The 20,364-nt window shown below is 37.3% G+C and overlaps 2 protein-coding genes across 9 annotated transcripts in view; both read right to left on the bottom strand.

The window, feature by feature from the left end:
- Nucleotides 1-19,074, bottom strand: part of LOC104605886 (transcription factor TGA1-like) — a 28,869-nt gene extending 9,795 nt beyond the window's left edge. The window contains exons 1-8 of one of the 8 annotated variants that reach the window (XM_088892260.1): nt 18,566-19,074; nt 15,526-15,586; nt 15,212-15,374; nt 15,039-15,113; nt 2,636-2,695; nt 2,478-2,552; nt 2,309-2,375; nt 1,246-1,517 (exon numbers count right to left, since the gene is read on the bottom strand). In XM_088892260.1, the coding sequence (XP_088748386.1) occupies nt 1,246-1,517; nt 2,309-2,375; nt 2,478-2,552; nt 2,636-2,695; nt 15,039-15,113; nt 15,212-15,364 (702 nt within the window). In that variant the 5' untranslated portion in view covers nt 15,365-15,374; nt 15,526-15,586; nt 18,566-19,074. Of the gene's footprint in view, nt 1-1,245; nt 1,518-2,308; nt 2,376-2,477; nt 2,553-2,635; nt 2,696-15,038; nt 15,114-15,211; nt 15,855-18,565 lie in introns of those variants that run through there. The other 7 variants (XM_088892264.1, XM_088892256.1, XM_088892253.1 and 4 more) reach the window with 7 other exon arrangements.
- Nucleotides 5,364-10,367, bottom strand: LOC148803690 (uncharacterized). The gene is made up of 2 exons (XM_088892267.1): nt 9,278-10,367; nt 5,364-8,988 (listed from the first exon to the last, which is right to left on the bottom strand). The coding sequence occupies exon 1, from the start codon at nt 10,365-10,367 to the stop codon at nt 9,381-9,383; it is 987 nt and encodes a 328-aa protein (XP_088748393.1). The 3' UTR covers nt 5,364-8,988; nt 9,278-9,380.
- Nucleotides 19,075-20,364: the final 1,290 nt, after the last annotated feature.

The raw sequence follows: 20,364 nt of genomic DNA, 5'->3' as shown, positions 1-20,364 counted from the left end.
CTGAGTCAACCCAAACCAAGAGTAGTACAACATAGTAACCTTATTGAAATTTATCATTGATGTGGTTCTTTGGATTAAGTTATTGTAGTGTGTCATCACTAAGAAGCTCACCATCTATAACATCCCCACATATATGGAGGACGGAATTCATTAGTATGCATATGAGAAAAGAGGCTGATCTAATATAATATATTCATGAATTGATGGACCACATCTGAAGAAAAATTAATGATGCTATTTGTGAGAAGCTATCCTCATGAAGCAAATCTTTCAGCTACACTTTTCAATGGTGAAGATCTCATCATGTCACTGTACTGTTAAGATTACTAAAGAATAGTTCAAAAACAGGTAAATAGAGTTCAAAACAGATTGGTACAAGTGAGGGTTTCAAATGCATGATTAAATTAAGGCTACAATGATACATCTTAGATAAGAATAAATAAAACAAAACAGATGATGGTTAGACAACTGAAACTTCATATTTGATCTACTGAAACTATATGAACAAATGAAAAAAGACGGATTGATGTAGGAGATATCTAGAATGGAAATAAGGAAAGTTCAGACCAGGAGTACAGAGCACTTTTCACTAGTGCCATTCATGCTTTATATTTGCACAAGATGGTTATTTCTTGTCCATAAATAATGACTCTAGAATGCAACTATAGGTCAGGTGCAGCAGAAATATTCTGATAACATGGAAAAATTCCTAAATAAAAGTTCTGCTTCTTGTGGAAAAGAGAATGGAGAAAATATTGAGAAAAAATTGGAACCACCTTAGAGATTAAAAAAGTAGCTACAGAAAAATAGCATTCTTCTAGTAGGTATATACTATAACCATTAATGCAAAAAAGAAAGTAATAGGACGAAGGGGATTAATAAATATAGAGTAGTTTTTTATCCAGAGTACATTGACGATCGACCATTATGGGCTGTACAAACAACTTGTGCATAAAGAATAAGAATTAAACATCAAGGAGCCGTTTGATAACAGATGAAGTGGATGAACGCAAAGGACTTGTTGTTTTGTCTTTTAATGAATAAGTTATTAAGGAGGTTGCAAACTCCTTAATAATTGAATGAAACTTAAGTTAGATTGATTACTATACCCTCAAATATTGTATTTTTAATTATTTTATCCACTAAAAGAAAAAGCAATAAGTTATTCAGTTCAGCCTCTTCAACTGTTATCAAATGGCTCCTAGGAGATTCACAACTGATAGCTTCAACTGAACTGTTCATCACCTTTAGAAGCTCTGATGGACGAAATCCTCCAATCCACAGGAAAAAACGCTCAGCTGAGGTTTTCCACATGCCAGACATTAAATAGAAGACATCAGCCTTTGCAGCAGCTCCTTTCATGCGGAACAGATCACAATAGTGGTTTATGCCACTATCTACAAGTATGCGAAGCTCTATATCAGATACATGAGCTTGCAAAGCAGTTCTTAGTTCATGATTCTGTCTATTCTGTTCTTCAACCCAGTGTCCATACTCCATTTCAAATGTAGCAATGCCTACAAGATTCCCAAGATCAATCTTAGGAATATGACTAGAAGTACAATGAAGTGAATGAAAACCCAAATGAAATAATAAAAGAAAAATGGGAGCATCCTGCCACAGGACTCAAGATGCAGTTTAGGCCCCATAATTTGCCACATGTTGCATGTTAAGAGAAATAGGGAATGCCCAGTAAACCAGTCCAACCTAAAAGGCATCTTACACCAAATCAACATGATGAATTTTAACCATATAATATTCAAATAAATATCCAGAAACTCTTTAGCTTAAGTAGAATCTCCCCCCCTCCCCCCAGACTATCAAAATGAAAATAATAAAAGGACAAATGGTTTGTTAGAGCTGAATTTTGGCAATGGATAGTTCATTACATGGACTTCCCCATTGACAAGTTCTTTTCATTTTCTGTACATGTGATGCAGCTTTGCCCCTAATAGGGGAGGGGTGCTATATACTAAACCCAGTTAGCAAGTTACTGGATTAGTGGTGGCAGAGTACATGTGTGGCCCCACTGGCATTCACTACACAGTGAGCCTTCCCTTCCACGGGATTGAACCTAAACCTCCTAAAGGGAGGAATACCAAGTAACCAACTGAACTACTGGGTCATCAACCCTCATTGGCAGGTTGAGATACTTTCGAAGTGCAAAATAGCAAGTTATTATGCATGCTCAATGCACAGCTTATCTACCGATTAAAAACTCGCATATAATATTTACTACTGGTGCAACATTTAGGTAGTAAGGAGGTCAAATTGAAAATGGTAACTACTAGAACAAGAAATGACAAACCTGAATTAACAGTTCCAGACAATCCTAGATGACTAGTATCTAATGCACCACCTATGTATACTCCCTGCAGTAATGCATTATCAAAATTGTTAGACAAGGAAAAAATGATAACTTTCTTAATTAGAAAATTAATAGACACAATAGAGGAAAAAATATAGTCCCATAACTGTTGTCTAGCTCGTTCAAGCTCTTGCTCCACTTGTGTCAGCTTCAAACGACTTGTCTCCAATTGTTGAATATAAGCCTTGAACATAATTTAGATCAAGTTACCAAGTCGTTAAGAATGTCCATAGACAGACATACAATAATGGGTTTATGCCTTCCTACCTTTTTCCGTAAACGGCTTTTACGGGCAGCCTCACGATTTTGTGCAAGTCGTCTTAATACCTGTACATGAATTAGCACATTAATGGAACTGGGAACCAACAATAATATTATACTGGAGGAACAAAGAAATATCCCACCACAAATCTGGACCAACACTCACCAATACTGAATGTTCACCTGGAGATGTTTAAAATTGTGAGACAAACTATTTATAGCATGTTTTTGGTGACATATTAAAAATAGAACAAATTAACTGTTAGTTTCAGATGGCATTTGAACCTATACCATCTTTTCCTGAAATGGACTCACTTCAGACTGTTAGAGAAAACTAAATGAGTTCATTGTCAATAAAATCTGAGATGACTTCATTCTAAACTTTAGTTAAAAGCTGTCTGGATCAATTTTAGACAGTGGATTTTTCTAAAGCTTTGTAGAAACAAGCATTCAACATCCAAATGGTCATAACACATGATGATTATCACAATCACATGCAAACAGTCTAATGCATAATACAATAATAACTTTAACTGAGGGGGTCAGGGACTCGACCAAAATAGAGCTTTGTGCTGCTTTTATTGTCCTTAGGAGAGTAAAATTATTGAACTGCAGAAACCTCATAATTGAGGGGGACCCACAGGTTGTAACAGGGTAGCTGGGAAGCACTAAGGTTGGTAATTGGAGTTACAGATACATGCTTAGGGAGATCAAAGAGCTAATGAAGGACCTGAGAACCAGCATCAAGTAGGTACATAGATTTGCCTGGGGTATAGAGGGGGGGGGTTGTAAGCAACAATCTTAGTGGTGTCCAGCATGTGCAACAGGGACATGTTGATGAATAATGTTAGATTACATAAATAATTAAAAATTTAAAAACACACAAGGATATTTAAGTATGGACTTATTATTGGATGCATCCTTTCTTGTGATCTTGTTTATGAGTACTAACTGCTGAGGTTTTATGCCAAATTTTACTTGGAGCATCAAAGAGATGCTACAAGAAGTGCCAAAAGTGTCTATCACAGCTAAGCACCTTACTTTCAAAGTTCCTGGTAAGAGTAATCTCAAGTATAAATATATTTGCAAACTACCAAAAATCTGGCTAAACCACACTTGCTGTCCCTGCATCTAAGAATTTCCTTCCTCGATTACTATAGGGACCTGACATGTACCATTTCCTTGTTGACCTATTCTGGCATCATAGAACATGATTGTTTTTTTGACAAGTTAGAATATGACAATGTTTCACCATTTGCAACTTTTATTAACTGAAGACTCAACCCAGAAACACTACAACTCAACTCTGGTGCTGGGGAAAACAATATACAGTTTTCTTTCCCCCTTTCAATGTCATTTCTCTATTGATGCTGTGGTTGTCCTCCATGCCTGCCTTTGGTGGTCTTGGATCTGGAATCATGAAAGTTGTGATTCTTATGACTAAAATTTCTATTCGACCCCTTCATTTTATTACAATTTTGATTTCCAAAATTTACATGTCTGGCCCACTCCAGTAGTCTTGAACATGGATGTGGCTGTGCAAGAAAACCAACAACTTGGTGAACTTTCAACTTCAGCTGGACATGAGCTGATCTGGATTCCTGATGCTCAAAACAAGATTGCATAAATAATGGGCCTGATCTGAGACTAAGGTTGCTCATCTTTGCTAACTAAGCAACCAAGACAGGATGGATTGTAAATCCTCTTCATGCGGGTTTTTTCCATCATTCACCATGGTTCTTTTTCTCATTTATTTCTTTTGTAATGAAGAAGAAATACTTAGACTATGATGATGTCTCACAACCTCATAAAGTTTGGCAAAATAAACTGATAATGGTATCATACAAGAGAACCCCTCCAACCCCAACCCCCCCCCACCACCACCACCACACACACACACAAAAAAAAAGGGAAAAAAACCAGAACATCAATAGAAAGTTTATCCTATGACAGAGAAGCCAAATAGTCAATTATGGGGATTTCTGATTGTTTTATGTATTTTATACTTTTTTGGTTTGGTAATTTTGAATATTGTAAGTGGGTTTGAGCCTTAAGGTTCACCTAATAGAGTGATAGAGCCATTGTAGAGAGACTGGGCTGAATTGGCCCTAGTACTTTTTTATGTTTTAAGTAGCATCATGTTTACATTTTGTGTTAATGGCCTTTTTCATTATGGGCCTGAGGCCTGTTAATTTTTTTTGTGTTTCTTTTAAGTTATTTAAGTGCTGGCCGCCCACTTAAGGGCAGAGATGTAATTAATCATAGTTAAGTGAGTTTAATAAAAGATTAAGAGAGAGAGAAGGAAACCATCGAACTGTCTTCTCCTTTCTCTTCTTCTTCTCCATCTTCTTCTTCCTTCTGCTGTAATCACCTCTTTTTCTTTTTCTTTTTATTGCTGTGATCACGTTTAATTATCAGATTTGAAGGACAATTTTACATCTGTCGTATTAGAACAATATATTCGGTACTTTGGTTTTTTTCTCCAGAGTTGTTCAGATATGAGGATTGGATGATCCTAGTAATGCTTATGTGAATTCATTTCTATATTTGATTTGTTTGTGTTGATAGATCAAACTATCATATCTTTTTTTTTGTTATCTTTTATGGGACCGTTATTGCTGTCTCATTTATTAGTTAGGACAGTTGTTGGCACTGTTAGCCTGGGGACTAGTTTAATCTCTTATTTTATTTCTTTGTACAGCCAACCACTTAAGGTAATTCTATAATTATGTTTTTACTTATGAGAAGTTAATACAAAAAGTAATGGGATCTCACATTGAGTCCCATGATTAGGAGTGCTTTTCTTCCTTATCTCTCTTCTCATCTCACTTTCTGCACTATTATTTTAATTTTTTTTAGATTATTTTCTGCATCTGTAAACATCAACTCTTTGATTGTAAGGAAATATTAACTCAAAAGGAAATACATAAACCCTAAACCCTAACCATAAAACCTAAATCATAAACACTAACCCCAATCCCTAAAACCCTAAATCAAACCCCAAACCCAAAACCCTATAACTGTAAACCTTAAACCCTTTGTAGTTGACAAGAAACTGACAAGAGTGGAAAAGGCAACAAGTAGCCAACAACCAGCTGACCAAAGCGGATGAAGAAAACTGAAGAGAAGAGAGTTGAGGGTTAGGCAATGAGGGTCTGAGAAGAGGATTTCGAACTCTCCCTCTCTCAGCCCCCTAACACTGTTTTATTAGAAATATTTGAATAATTACAAGGAGGCCCTTAGTTGGGCAAGAATTTACACAGAACTTAATATTGACAGGATGGACCCAGAATAAGGCCCATTACAGAAAAGAAACATAAATAACAAGAAAGAATAAGCAACCTATGGGCCATTCGGCCCATCTTCTCTACACTCCCCCTCAAGCTGAGCATAGATGTCAATCATGCCAAGCTTGTTGGTATCATGCTAAAGTTTTGCCTTGGGAATGCCTTTGGTGAGAAAATCTGCCAACTGTCCTTCAGATGTGATGAAAGGAAGACACACTTCACCCGAAGAGATCCTTTCCCTAATGAAGTGTCAATCAACTTCAATATGCTTGGTTCTATCATGTTGCACTGGGTTGTGAGCAATGTTGATGGCAGCCTGATTATCACAGTACAACATCATTGGCTTGTCATATTCAACTTCAAGTTCTTCCATCAAAGATTTTAGCCATAATAATTCAGAAATCCCATGTGCCATGGCCCTGTATTCTGCTTCAGCAGAAGACCGAGCAACAACCGATTGTTTCTTGCTTCTCCAAGAAACAACATTACCAGCTACCAAGGTGCAATACCCAGAGGTAGATCTTCTGTCATCAATGTTCCCGGCCCAGTCAGCATCGGTGTAGGCTTCAAGTTTCATATGACCATGCTTGGCAAACAGAATACCCTTTCCTGGGGAGCCCTTCAAATAACATAGGATTCTCTCTACAGCTGCCATATGAGTGCCTCGGAAAGCATGCATGAATTGGCTAATGCAACTGACTGCATATGCAATATCTGGCCGAGTCATGCATAGGTACAAAAGTTTCCCAAGAAGTCTCTGAAAGATTCCTTTGTCTTCTAACAATGTCCCTTCTGAGGCTGAGAGTTTATAACTCATATCAATAGAAGTAGCAATTGGTCTAGCACCCATCTTTTCAGTTTCAGAGAGTAAGTCAAGAACATACTTCCTTTGGGAGATAAGAATCCCGTCCTTGGATCGAGCCACTTCTATGCCAAGAAAGTATCTCAATCCCCCCAAATCTTTAATCTCAAACTCTGTATGTAGAAAAGATTTTAGATCATGAATTCTTGAGACATCATTACCAGTCACTACAATATCATCTACATACACAATGAGGTATACTGCCAGAGGTCCACTCCTCTTCACAAAGAGTATGATCGGATTGTGTCTGCACATAACCAAAGTTAACAAGTGTTGTTCTAAATCTCTCAAACCATGCTCTAGGGGACTGTTTTAGTCCATAAAGAGATTTTTTCAGCCTGCATACCTTCCCTTTCATATCAGTTTCATACATCCCTGGAGGAAGAGACAATGTAAACCTCCTCATGTAACTCACCATTCAGAAATGCATTCTTCACATCCAATTGATAAAGGGGCCAGTCAAAGTGAACAGCTAAAGATAGAAGAACCCTCACAGATGTCATCTTGGCAACAGGGGCAAAAGTCTCTAAATAATCAATCCCATACGTCTGTGTATAGCCTTTTGCAACCAGCCTGGCCTTGTACCTTTCAATGGTGCCATCAGCTCTGTATTTGATAGTAAAGACCCACTTGCAACCAACAGGATCCTTCCCTTCAGGCAAATCCACCACTTCCCATGTGTCATTCTTGTGTAGGGCATCGATTTCAGATCTCATAGCATCCCTCCATTTTGGAAGCTTAAGAGCTTCTGACATAGACCTGGGAATAGGATGAGAAGCAACAGAAGAGAGATAAGCAAAGTATGAAGGTGAAAGCAAACTGTAAGAAATGTGCTTGGAAATGCAGTGTGCAGTGCACTTCCGTTTTCCTTTTCTAACAGCAATGGGAATATCAAGGTCAGGAAAGGATGAATCCAAAGGTGCTGAAATAGTATTTGTTGTCTCTTCTGTGACTGGAAGTGTATGAGGCTCATGTGTTGTAGGAGAAACAACCTGCACATTTCTGGATCTTTGCTTGTGATACACTTGGGATTGAGGATAGGACGAGGAAGTAGAGAACTGGGACAAGGAGAATGGAGCGACTAATCCACCCTTGATTCATTTGAAGGAAAGGCAGACACATCAAGAGACTTAACAGGGACAGGAAGAGGAAGAGCAAACACCTGTGTCAAATTCTCCCCCTGTGAACAATGTCCTTCTGGAGAGGAACCATAAAAGGGGGAAAGCTCATCAAAGGTGACATCCATTGAGACATACCGATTGCCAGACTTTGGATCAAAACAACAATAACCCTTTTATGTGGGGGATAACCAAGGAAGATACACTTTTGAGCTTTGGGTTCAAATTTATGCCTTTGGACACTTGGAACATGTACATAACAGGTGCAGCCAAAGACACGAATAGGAACAAGAAAAAGATCCTTGTCCGGATGAAGAAGAGTGAAGGGAGACTTAAACCCCAAAACCCTGGATGGCATGCGGTTTATAAGGTAGGTAGCAGTAAGTATAGCATCACCCCAAAACTTGGTAGGAACATGTGAGGCAAATAAAATACTTCTTGCAACCTCAACAATATGCTTGTTTTTCCTCTCAGCAACCCCATTCTGTTCTAGGGTCCTAGCACATGAGCTTTGATGAATAACCCCCATGTCAGAAAGATAACAGGATAGATTTTCTCAAAGTATTCTTTTGCATTGTCCGATCTGAAGATCTTAATCCTGGTATCAAATTGGGTTAGAACAAATTCATGGAATTGTTTTACAAGTCTTGGAACTTCATCACGGGATTTCATCAGGAATATCCAAGTGAACCGTGAAAAGTCATCAATAAACAGGATAAAATATTTGTAGCCACACATGGAGGGTAAGTGGTAAGGTCCCCACACATCAGAATGCACAATATTAAAAGGAACAGAAGATCTTTTATTGCTCAAAGGATAATTGCTTCTACAATGCTTTGACAATTCACAAGACTCACAATGTAGACTGGACAAACTAATTCCCTTAAACAGTTCAGGGAATAGATGACTCAAGGCAGAAAAAGACAGATGACCAAAACGATAATGACACAACATAATCCGACTAACAGACTCTGAAGAGACACATCCAAGAGCAACATTCCCAAGATGATCAGTGCATTGTCCCGAAGTATCAAGCAGGTATATTCCGTTCACCTCATGGCCACTCCCAATCACCTTCTGAGACTCCAGATCCTGAAAAACATAGTAGGAAGGAAAAAAAGTTACACAACAGTTAGTGACTTGGTTAAACTACTCACAGACAACAGATTTGTATTTAGTTTAGGTACATGAAGGGCAGAAGGTAGGTACAAGGAATTCGTAGCCTTGATGGTTCCCTTACCAAAGTTAGGGGCAAGTGAACCATCAACTAAAGTGATTTTATCACGTCCAGGAAGTAAGTCATATGAAACAAACAAGGTAGACAGATTGGTCATATGGTCAGAAGCACCTGAGTCAATAATCCAAGGAATCTTGAGATTACCTGAAGATGTAGCATGATTGGCAGAAGCCCTTATACCTGAATGAGCAAATGCTGAAGCAGTAGAATTTCCTGAAGGGTTGGAAGGAGAGGTCACATCACTCAGCTAACTGATCATCTTCCCAAACTTTTCATATTCTGCTCTCATGGCTGCCAACTGTGCAGAAGCAGACATCTCTTCACTATCTGGCCCAGCAGCTACATTTGCACTTCCTGATCTTTTACTATCATGTTTTTTCTGAAACCGAATGGGAACAAGATTAGGATGTAACTTCCAACACTTGTCTTTGGTGTGCTTCGGCTTCTTGCAATACTCACATATAACTTCTTTCTTTCCTGTGCCACTAGAAGTTCCAGCATTACCTTTAGGTTTAATCCCCATATTGGCAAAGTGATCATTAATATCAGCCCCTTGAACCTGAACAGCCCTTCTGCTCTCTTCACTACTCACCAATGCATAAGCTTGTGACAAAGAGACACACTCCTTGGAAAGAATATTCTGTTTTGTGATATCATATTCTGGGTTTAGTCCAGTTAAGAACTCAAAAACCCTGTTCCTTTCAACCAATTTTCTGTAGGTCTCTGCATCATTGGTGGTGTCCCAAGTTACAGCTTCTATTAGGTCAATCTCTTGCCATAGGGACTTAAGGGTTGAGAAATATACAGCAAGAGGTTTCTCTCCTTGCCTTAAATTCTTTACATCACTTCTCAATTTATATGCCCGGGCCACATTGAGTTTTTGGGAATAGGTTTCTGCAACACTGTCCCAAATTTCCTTTGCTGAATTCATCCATAGGTAGTGTTGACTGATTTGTGGCTGCATTGAGTTCACAAGCCACCCAATGACAGTGTAATTTTCTTGCATCCACTTCTCGTAGGATGGATCATCTTCTAGGGGAGCCTTCTTACTCCCGGAAATGAACCCCCATTTTCCTCTACTACATACATCAATCTTTACTGATTGTGACCATGCCAGATAATTAGTTCCATCTAGTTTAGCTGTGGTCACAGTCAATAAGGAGTCACTTGGAGTCCCCTGAACCAGTCCATATTCAGCACCACTTTTGTTTTCAAACTCTGAGGAGTACATCATGTAAACACTCTAAATATGATTTCAGATGACTTCTACAAGTATACTGAATAAGGACAAGCAAGAACAGAGTTCAGCCGACCACAAGAAGGCAATACACTGAGTTCAGCCTTCAAGAAGTAAAACAGAAACTTCTAGATACTCAGCCGAAGTACCCTTTTCAAATCTAGACTTCAAAGTAAATACCACTTGGCACTCAGCCGAAGTACCCTTTTTACAAACACAGTGTGGGCAATAGAGACAACCCCACTGTCAAGAGAAAAAAAGGCCTCAAGAATAGTTCGTACAGCCCCCCAAAAACAGCCAGATATAAGCAACAATCCACAGCCTTGTTACAGGGATGTTTCGGCTGTTTGACAGTCCAATAAGGAGTGAAAAAACAGCCCAGAAATTTCTGGGTTAAACCAGATTCAATGGCAGCCGAAGGTAGTACAGAACAACCAAAGCTTTCGGACAGTTCAACAGTCCAAACATAGTCGAAAGCAATACAGAACAACCGAAAGAAAACTGAACCCAGAAATCCGAGTACAACTTACAGTTTCGAACCAGAAATCTGAGTACAACTTACAGTTTTGAGCTTCAACAAAACCAAACTGTTCCTCTTCCCCTTTTTCTTTTCTCTGATTCTTCCTAGCCATCGAACCACTTCTCCAAGAGATTCAAGTCTTGGGCACTTCCAATGACCTCCAAGAATCAGGCAACATGAGTCAAGCTTCCAGCCCTAGGATACTGAAGTTCAGGTATGCTCTGATACCATGAAAAAAACTGAAGAGAAGAGAGTTGAGGGTTAGGCAATGAGGGTCTGAGAAGAGGATTTCGAACTCTCCCTCTCTCAGCCCCCTAACACTGTTTTATTAGAAATATTTGAATAATTACAAGGAGGCCCTTAGTTGGGCAAGAATTTACACAGAACTTAATATTGATAGGATGGACCCAGAATAAGGCCCATTACAGAAAAGAAACATAAATAACAAGAAAGAATAAGCAACCTATGGGCCACTCGACCCATCTTCTCTACAGCGGAGAAAGCAACAAGAAGCTGACAAAGTGGAGCTAACAAATGGGTTGCAAGCAGCCAACAATGTTACTTGATTATGAAGATATTTCTTGAATTATGAATTTATTGAGTAATTCCCAAATCCTAAAGTGATTCTAGGCCTCTGTTGAGTGACTTTGGGATTTCTTCTCTTCTCTTCTATTTCCAATTTCCTTATTCTTGCAGCTATACAGCTCAATGATAATAGTTTAAGACTTGAAGAAGTGGATTAATCTGCACCATAGACCGGAAATTCATTCACAAGCCAGTAAATTTTCAAGATTTTTATTTTATAGCTCTTAATGTCTCTCTCTAGAAAACCTCTGAATTGGTCCATTTCTTTCTCTATACTTCATCCCGGGAACTTTTATTCCTAAACTCCATTCATTAACCTTCTTACTAGATTAGTTCATCCTAAATCCATACCTTTGTTTAAACATTAGTTTTTTAAATCCCTACATTTCACTTTTGACTTCAATATAGCCATACTTAGCCCATTTTCCATTAACCCCACAATAAATTGATAATAGAGCACTTTTTTTTAAAACTCCACTGCACATCCTACCATCAGTTTGGTATTAAAGCTATTGGTCCTACATCATCTATTGACTATAAGTTCCAGAGCCACTCTTCAAGCTAGATCAAGTACTATTAATTTTGGAAGACTCTTGAGCTCAACTTTGGGGGTGGATTTGATTTACTTGTTAATACCCCTTTTGTAGTTTGTTCTTGTTGGTTTTTGTGGATGAACCCACTTTTTATTGTAATCTTCTTTATTTTATTTTGTTAAGTCCTTAAGTTTGCTGGACTGGGAGAGGTTATTAAGGTACTCCTAGTCATAGCTTTTAAAAAAAAAAAAAGGAGAAAAAGGGCTTTCTTTTTAGCCCAGTCAATCCTATTGGCGGGCTAAAGCTTTTTAGTAAAGAAAGGGGCTTGTAGTCTAATTTAGTAAACAATAGGCCCCAAATTAATTGGGCTTGTTTGTAATGCAATAAGCATTTAATGGGCCTACAATAGAGCCCATTTAATGGGACAACAAGCCCTAAAAGAACTAAATCTATATTAATTAATTTTCTTGTGAGGTGTCCCATTCATTTATAAGGAGATGCCACTTGTCCTATTCTAACAAGATAGTTATTTTCCCTCCTCTAACCACTTTAAGTGGGAGGACACATGTCACCCTAAGAGAGAAAGTTATTTTCCCTCCTCTAACCACTTTAAGTGGAGGGACACATGTCACACCCTAGAGGAGAGAATTATTTTCCCTCCTCTAACCACTTTAAGTGAGGGCACACTTGTCACCTTAGGAAGAATTTTCTTTTTCCTCCTTAACTCATTTTAAGTGCGGTGACACTTGGCACCCTAAGAAAAAAGGAGTGAGGAGTTACTTACCACCTCCCTCCTCTATATAAACTCCTCTCCAACAAGGAGAAGGGGCTAATGCCATTTTGTTGGCTAAAGCTATTCAGTTGATAGAATTTAAAGCAACAAGAGGCAAGCAAAAGGAGAAAGAAAAGAAGATTGTGATGTAAAGGAAAGGAAGAAGATGAGAAAGAAGAAGGTAGGGATTACAGTATTCCTTCTCCACCTCTTCATTACGTGCTCCTACAACTTCCACCATTAGACCTTTGTCTTTCCTTATACTCCTACAACCATCTACAGCTTGTTCATGAAACTTGGATGATTATGGTTCTTTACAACATATTAACCTATGTGTGAGGGGGAAAAACATCTACAACCTTGTCATGAAACTTGGTTGATTATGGTTCCTCACACCATAATAATGCACATAACCAAAATTTAAAGGCCATTTGTAGCCTTATTGATGAAATATGACTATTCATGATACCTATTTACTTGTTATGTATAAAAAGTTTGCTTATTTATATATTGGTTTTCTCTCAAACAAAAAGGGAATATATACCAGAATTTTCAAAGTTTAGTATATTCATTTGTACTTCTGAATTAGAATCAAAAGGTTTTCTCTACCCCTAGCAGAGATGTAACTAAGGAAACACCTACGTGATTTCCTGAATGGGATTACCCAAATAACAAAAAAAAAAAACCAGTTATTAGTCTAATTGGGTGAATTATGTTATGTGAGAAATTATACTAAACAAATTCCACTAACATATTTTAATGAAATTCATCTTTTATTTTCCATAAAAACATCAATAAACCACTTGTACTAGACTGATGTAGGATATGCTTGGGTCATGTAGGAATTCTACAAACCAAAACGACCATGATTGGGCATTTAGTGTATAAATCACCAATTAACAATGAAACTTGATATAAGATAACCTATGAGTATTTTTGAGAGAAAATGAGTAGGGTTAAAAGGCTGATCAAATTGGCTAAGCTTAAAGGAAAGGGTTCTCAAAATGCAAAACATAACTAGAAGAAAAATAACTTAGCTTCTTAGGTTAATAGCTGGGAGAAGATCAGAACTCAAATGTTTGAACATTAGGTTGTGTTTGGTTGCAATGCAAATAAATTTGCACCAATGCAAAATCATGGCAGTGCAAATGATTTGAGTGTAAATTCTGGCCTATTTTTGTTTCAATTTTTAGCTTATTTTGTTTGATTGCAGTACAAATGAAGTAAATTAAGACATTAAGCAGAATAAAGTAAAATCCAAGACAAAATTAAACAAGAATTTGCATTTTTTACATTTGCACTCCCATGCATTTGTACAAGTGCAAATAAATTTGCACTACAACCAAACACAACCTTAAGAAAAATCATGTAGTAGTTAAGAAGGATAAGTAAATGAGTCTCAATTGAGCTAGACTAGATTTCTGATGCCACAATTGAAACGATGAGCTTGAAACCATCTCCAATTTTGAGTCAAGTTGATGTCTAAATAAACAAATTTGCCTGTTCCATTATGAACTCTTCCTTAGTAGTGAGAACCTTGAGCCATTTTGTGGTGCCATCTAAAGCTTCTACATGTAATATTTGTGGGTTGTCTAGTTCCATCAAACAGAACTTACCATGGAAACCCATTTCTTTAATGCAAACACTTCTTGTATGTATACAAATACAAATTTGTCCACATTAAACAATTCATTTAAAATGCCTTGTCACAAATTCACAACTGCTAAAGAAACTTCTACTCTCTTTAAATTAGATTAGTTAAATATATTTTCCCAACAATCCAAGGAGTCTAAGAGAATAAGAAACGATACTTGTGAAATTAATAAAAGTCAGTTCCAGTAGACAGAAAAGGAAAATTTTGTATCAAATAATACTCCACAGCTTAAGTTTGTAACCAGAATAGTCAAATGTTGAGAAGGATCCATGCTTACAATAGAAACAGCCAAAAAGATCCCTGTCAATATTTTTTTGATGAGCTAACAATATTGAACATGACTAGAAAAACAGATGAGAATTCTGTAATATTATATCTGCAGGAAAATAGTCTTGAACAAAATATGAAAACCACAGTTCAGGACCAAAAGACAACCAAACAAGTGGATGGATTAAAAGTTTCTCGTGAGAATAATAAGCAAGCACATATGACATGATATGATGGATCCACAAAAACAATTAGGAAATTAAAAGTTGAATAAGAATAAACAATCAAATGAAGTATTGGACAAAGTGAGACCTAGACTGTAACACAGTCTCTTTACCTTGTCTGAAGGTTTATTTGCTTCTTGATCATGATTTTCTAAAGGTCCTATTGTTCCTTGGGAAGTATCTTCAGACTACAGACATTAAATTAGATACATAAGATACAGATAGGTAATCAAAATAATATAGCCCCAACAGTACCAAGATAAGTGTAAGTTTCGGTAGTTTGTACCTTGTCCAGCTTTGCATCCCCCTGTATTGTGGACACAGCTGTGTTTGGACTGCTATTACCTCTAAATGGTTCTGCCCACATACTAATTTGGTGGACTGGCTCATAGATACCCATCCTTCTTGAGGTGGCAAACTGAGTTGATGGAGAGCTCATATTCTTTGGACTGTAGAAAGAAAATTTTGCAAAGAAATTATTGATCCCCAGTATTTCAATATGCAACGATGAAAAATTCAGGAAGGGTGCTGAACAATTAATGTTCTAAATATAGAAGAAATTCCAAAGGTGGTGAAGTTAGCAGAACAAAAATCCTGTACTTCCTTCCGACTCTTCCACCCTAAGGCCATATCTTTTTTTGTGGATGCATTGAGAGATAACCTGAAGGAATAATATAGAAAAAAAAATATGAAAAAGGAGTCAATCTAAAAACTAAGAAATTGGGTGTGACAAATCTGCCCGTGTAAACAACAATCCTAACTAATTTTTAAAGGCTACAATCTGCTGACCAAACCATCAGCCATGATTAAGTAGAGAAACATCCAATGACATTTTCTAATAGAGTTTAGCTGGGTTAAAACTTTGATATCTTTGGATAGAATTTAGGTGGGGTATAAATTTAATACTTTTGGTTGCAAGGCATTGAAAACCAAACCTCTGGTTGCAATAAATCCCTTCAATACGTTGATACCACATCTGTGGGTCTCTACTTGCATGTAGCTCCAAGCATGCAACAACTCCAGCTGAGCTTGAGATTTGTTGCCATGACCAGGAAGAAAATTTAGACTCATTTTGATAAGAGGAAACTTTCTGATGCAGATATGGAAGCAAGCAAAGAAACCATTGGGAGATAAGTCAATTTTCCAATCCTACACCCATTTTAGATTTTTTTTTTGTGATAGGATATCGGTATTGCTTGAGTTTCTTTATTTTCTACTTATAGGTGTATCAAGAATAGGATTTTAATTTTTCCATAAATTTATTGTTATTTCAAACTTACTATTTATGGTAACATTCGAACTTACTGTTTATAGTAATTCCCATAATTACTATTTTTAGTAAAGACACTTACTATTTTTTATAATTTCTGGTGTTGTTACATTAAATTAGTTTTAGTAGAATTACAATAGTGTTATTAGAGTTAGAGTCCTTATTTAAGTGTCATTATAGGTTACTTGTGGATTTGTCTTAGTTATAAAGCAATTAATATTTGATTTTGGCCAATTTCCAAGTCCAAATTGGAGTCTGTAACAGGACATCCGAGTTAATAAGTTAAGCCTACAAACAGAGTCACTGTAATTGCAATTTTAGAAGAGTTTATTTGATGAATCATCACTGCTATCATTATCTAAGCCTTATCCCAACTAATATGGGTTGGCTACATGAATCCTGTTTCACCGTTCCATTCTGTTTAATACCATATCCGTTGTTATGAGCACTTAACTCATTCCTTACTACTTCGACCCATGTTTTTTTGGTCTGCCCCTAGCCCTTGTAGTCCCTTCAACTTTAACTGACCTTTTTTTCTTACTTGTGTTGTGGGTGGTCTTCTATGCATGTGACCAGATCATCTAAGTCTACTTTCTCTCTCTTCAAAGTGATCTATCTCTTTGCTGTTTACTTAGAAGTAATTCTTCTCTCTCTTTGTAATTTCTTGCTATTTTTGGTGGACAGCAAGTTGTCTACTTGCTTTTCCATCCATCTTCTTCTTCATTAATCACCTAAACTCCCTCTTTCACCTCACAAAGCCCATCACCAGATTTGACATTTGTAGGACCCCTAACCTGTCCTACATCACTTGCTTAAAGTGAAAAGCAGAGAAATTAAGGCAGGTTTTCACCAATATGAGTGGTTTTTCTTTTCAAAACAAAAACATCTGCTACATCATAAAAAACAAAAATGCCCTAAGAGAACCACAGAATTCTGCAATTGGAGCTCCCTTTGCTTGTACATAATACCTGAACTCAGCCTCAATTTCAACTTGCAGCATGTCCCTAGAATTGCACAAAAGACTGAGGATTGGTACTCATATTGGATTGGCTAAAGAGTGAAGGTTGGTACTTATGTTTTCTGCTAAACCTGACACAAATCTCTATTATCTAGGCTTTGCCTGTATATGATATATTCCATACAAATGAAACCAAGTGAACAGATTCTCCCCTTGGAACTTAAAACCTGTACTACCAAGCCTTACCATTACAGGCATCCTTCTCTACTTTGCGTTTAATTGGAAATTTGGATAATTAGTGTAGATGGGATCTGGGTCTGAGAAGGATTTTAAGGGATTTCAAAACTCTGAAAAGTATTGCTTCACTTGAGTTGTTGGACAGAATTACCATTGATCTGAGCAAACTTGATATACCATGGTTTGGACTTTAATTGCTTCCAGGTCTTATTATTCTTCCTAGAAAAAACTTCCAGATCAGGTTCCAAGCAATAAATCTCAATATCTTAATAGCCAACATAGGGCATAATCCTAAAGGCAACAACTTTATGGTAAGATATGCCAGGGAGGTAGATGATTATGGTTATGTCAAAGACAGATGAGAAGAGGATAGTTTTCAATAGCTAATATATGGACATCAAATAATGAAAGTCCAAAATATAACTACATCCTTTGTGTTCTATAAATCACAAGGTTTGAAGCTTCAAAGTTGCTCCTGGACAACCAAAGGGAACCTGATCCACCTCACTAGGTTAAGAGATATTGTAGAAAAGAAAGTACAGACGTTCAGGTGGAACAGAATACTCACTAAACACAATCACATTCTCAAATCCTTATCAATGTCTCCAAGGCCCTCTAATTTCTCCAGCTCACATCCAATAAAGTTCAGCAAGTGTTTAAAACATATTTTGCTGTATATATCATGAAGACAACCTACTATAAGAAGACTTAATTCTGATGCCATCAAAGTTAAGCTACCAATAGAATCCAAGCTTGTAGGAACCGTGCAATTCTAGGAGTACTCAACTTCATTCAGCCAATTCAGAAGCACCAACTAGCCTTTTTATTTTCACCCAAATACAGAGCAAGGGAATTACTGAAACGAACTGGAATATGTTGTTAAAACAGCACTCAAAGAAAAAGAAGAAGAAATAAATAGATAATAAAAAATCCCGTTTTCTTCTTTCAATTAGACCACACAACTCTAACCAATTAACCAAGTTCATAGCAAGAAGGCATTAAAAAACAGAAATTCAGAGAAAACAACTTATAAGTAAGCCAAAAGGAACTCTTAGTGAGTGATTAAATCGCAAAGGTTCTTTTTCTCAAACAAGAAAATATAAAATAGAGATCACTTCAACCAGAAAGCATAACAGTAGTAATCCAGCATGGAAAGAGGAATTCAATTGCCAAACCTTTAAAGAAAAAACAAAAATTGAATTCTTATATCACCGGAAGAATTCCGCTCAAACCTCAACTCTTCAAAGACTGCATCAAATTCCTGAAACATTCCATAATTCTCGATTCCGATATACCCCAATCCAACACTTAGCTCATCTGGAAACCCTAGTATTTGCGAAACCGTACCATCCATTCCTCGGGCGCAAGGAATCGAAATCAAATCAACATCTTAAAAAAAGAAGAAAAAGAAATTCCCTTATAATTACCCTTTTCTCGTCTGCTACAGTCAACCTTTAACGTCGTCATATTTCCACTACAACGCAACTTTGAAAATGCGCACCAGGTCACTCTCTCCCCTGAATCTTTACACCAGTCATTACTCACTACCCGCCCTCTTCCTCTGACGTCACTTCCCGCCGGCACCGGTATATACGCCGGAGATGTTTCTGTTTTCTAGTTGACGTTGTTATTTGAAACTTTGGCTGGGAGTGGAGCGTGATTGCTTTATTTTTATGTTGATGGTTAATAGAAAAGATTATCTTTATGGCATTTGTTCTATCGTTTCGGTTTTACACGTAAGCTCGTGTGTCAGATTCCGGTAAAAGTTCAACACGCGAGTCGTCTGTCTCCTATCGAGGATATGCCATGCTGGCTGCCGAGATTCTTCCATGAGAGGCGCACACTAAACTTCGCTTGGAGGGTGTACTTGCGCTAACCTACGCATTCCTGAAAAAACACAAAAAAGCCGCTGCTCCCTGGAGAGTATGAATAACCGCTGTACTTGACATTGAATTAGGTTTTAAGAAAGAAAATGAGAATAATTATGTCATAAAGGGAGTGTATGACATCATTGTTCCAACATCTAATGGCTCCAATTGAGGGTTCTATTGTATAAAGGTAAGACAACTTGTTGATATCTTTTTTTTCCGCTTCATAGACAACGTGTTGATATCACATCACCGATTTTATTATTAGTCTTTATTAAATTACTAGTGGAGACTTGAATAATATAGAAAAAAAATGAATTTACAAAAGGTAAATTTTTTAGTTAATAGTTCGTAGAAAAAATGATTTATTTAAAATAAATAGAAATTTATGAATAATAATATATTTTAATTTAATAAAATTAAATAAATAAATAAATAAAATTTTCAATTTTGAAGTCAATTTAATATAAATAAATCAATTTTGTTGTTAAATAAAGAATACAAATCTTTTTTTTTCTCAATTTCTTGGCTGGGCTTTGGGCTTTATATAGGGGGCCGAGATTGGGCTCAAAATTTAGGCCCAATGGTCTGGTCATGCTCAGGTTTGGGCATGAATATGTTATATTGATATAAAGGCAAAGCCTAGCGTGGCCTATTAATTGGTTTAATCCCAACCCCAGGCGGAGACAGAGGAACCCCAAGGAGCCATGCCCCCCTATGGCCCAATAAATCCCCACGCTTCATGTATATTTCCCCACTCCCCACCCCAATGGTTCCCCCCCCCCCCCCCCCCCCGCCCCTACCCCCAATTGGCCATCCATTTTTATTCCCCTACCCCCCAATCTACTTAAATTTTGGCACCCCTCATAATTCCTAGCTCTTCTCCTGCCCAACCCAGACCTAACCTATTGATAGCCCTAAATTACCCCCCCCCCCTCCCCCAATCCACTTAGATTTTAGCCCCCTCATAAAAAAATTCCTAGCTCTGCCCCTTCGCAATGCAAACCTAACCTATTGATAGCCCTAAATTATTAGGCTTGGGGAGAAAGAGAAATAATTTGTTAGTAAAATAAATTATTAACTAATTGAATAATTTAATAAATAGA

This window comes from Nelumbo nucifera, chromosome 1 (genome assembly GCF_055504915.1).
Source record: "Nelumbo nucifera cultivar China Antique chromosome 1, China Antique-T2T, whole genome shotgun sequence".
NCBI classification, from domain to species: domain Eukaryota; kingdom Viridiplantae; phylum Streptophyta; class Magnoliopsida; order Proteales; family Nelumbonaceae; genus Nelumbo; species Nelumbo nucifera.
The sequence above is the reverse complement of the archived record's forward strand: the minus strand, read 5'-3'. Positions and strand labels throughout refer to the sequence as shown.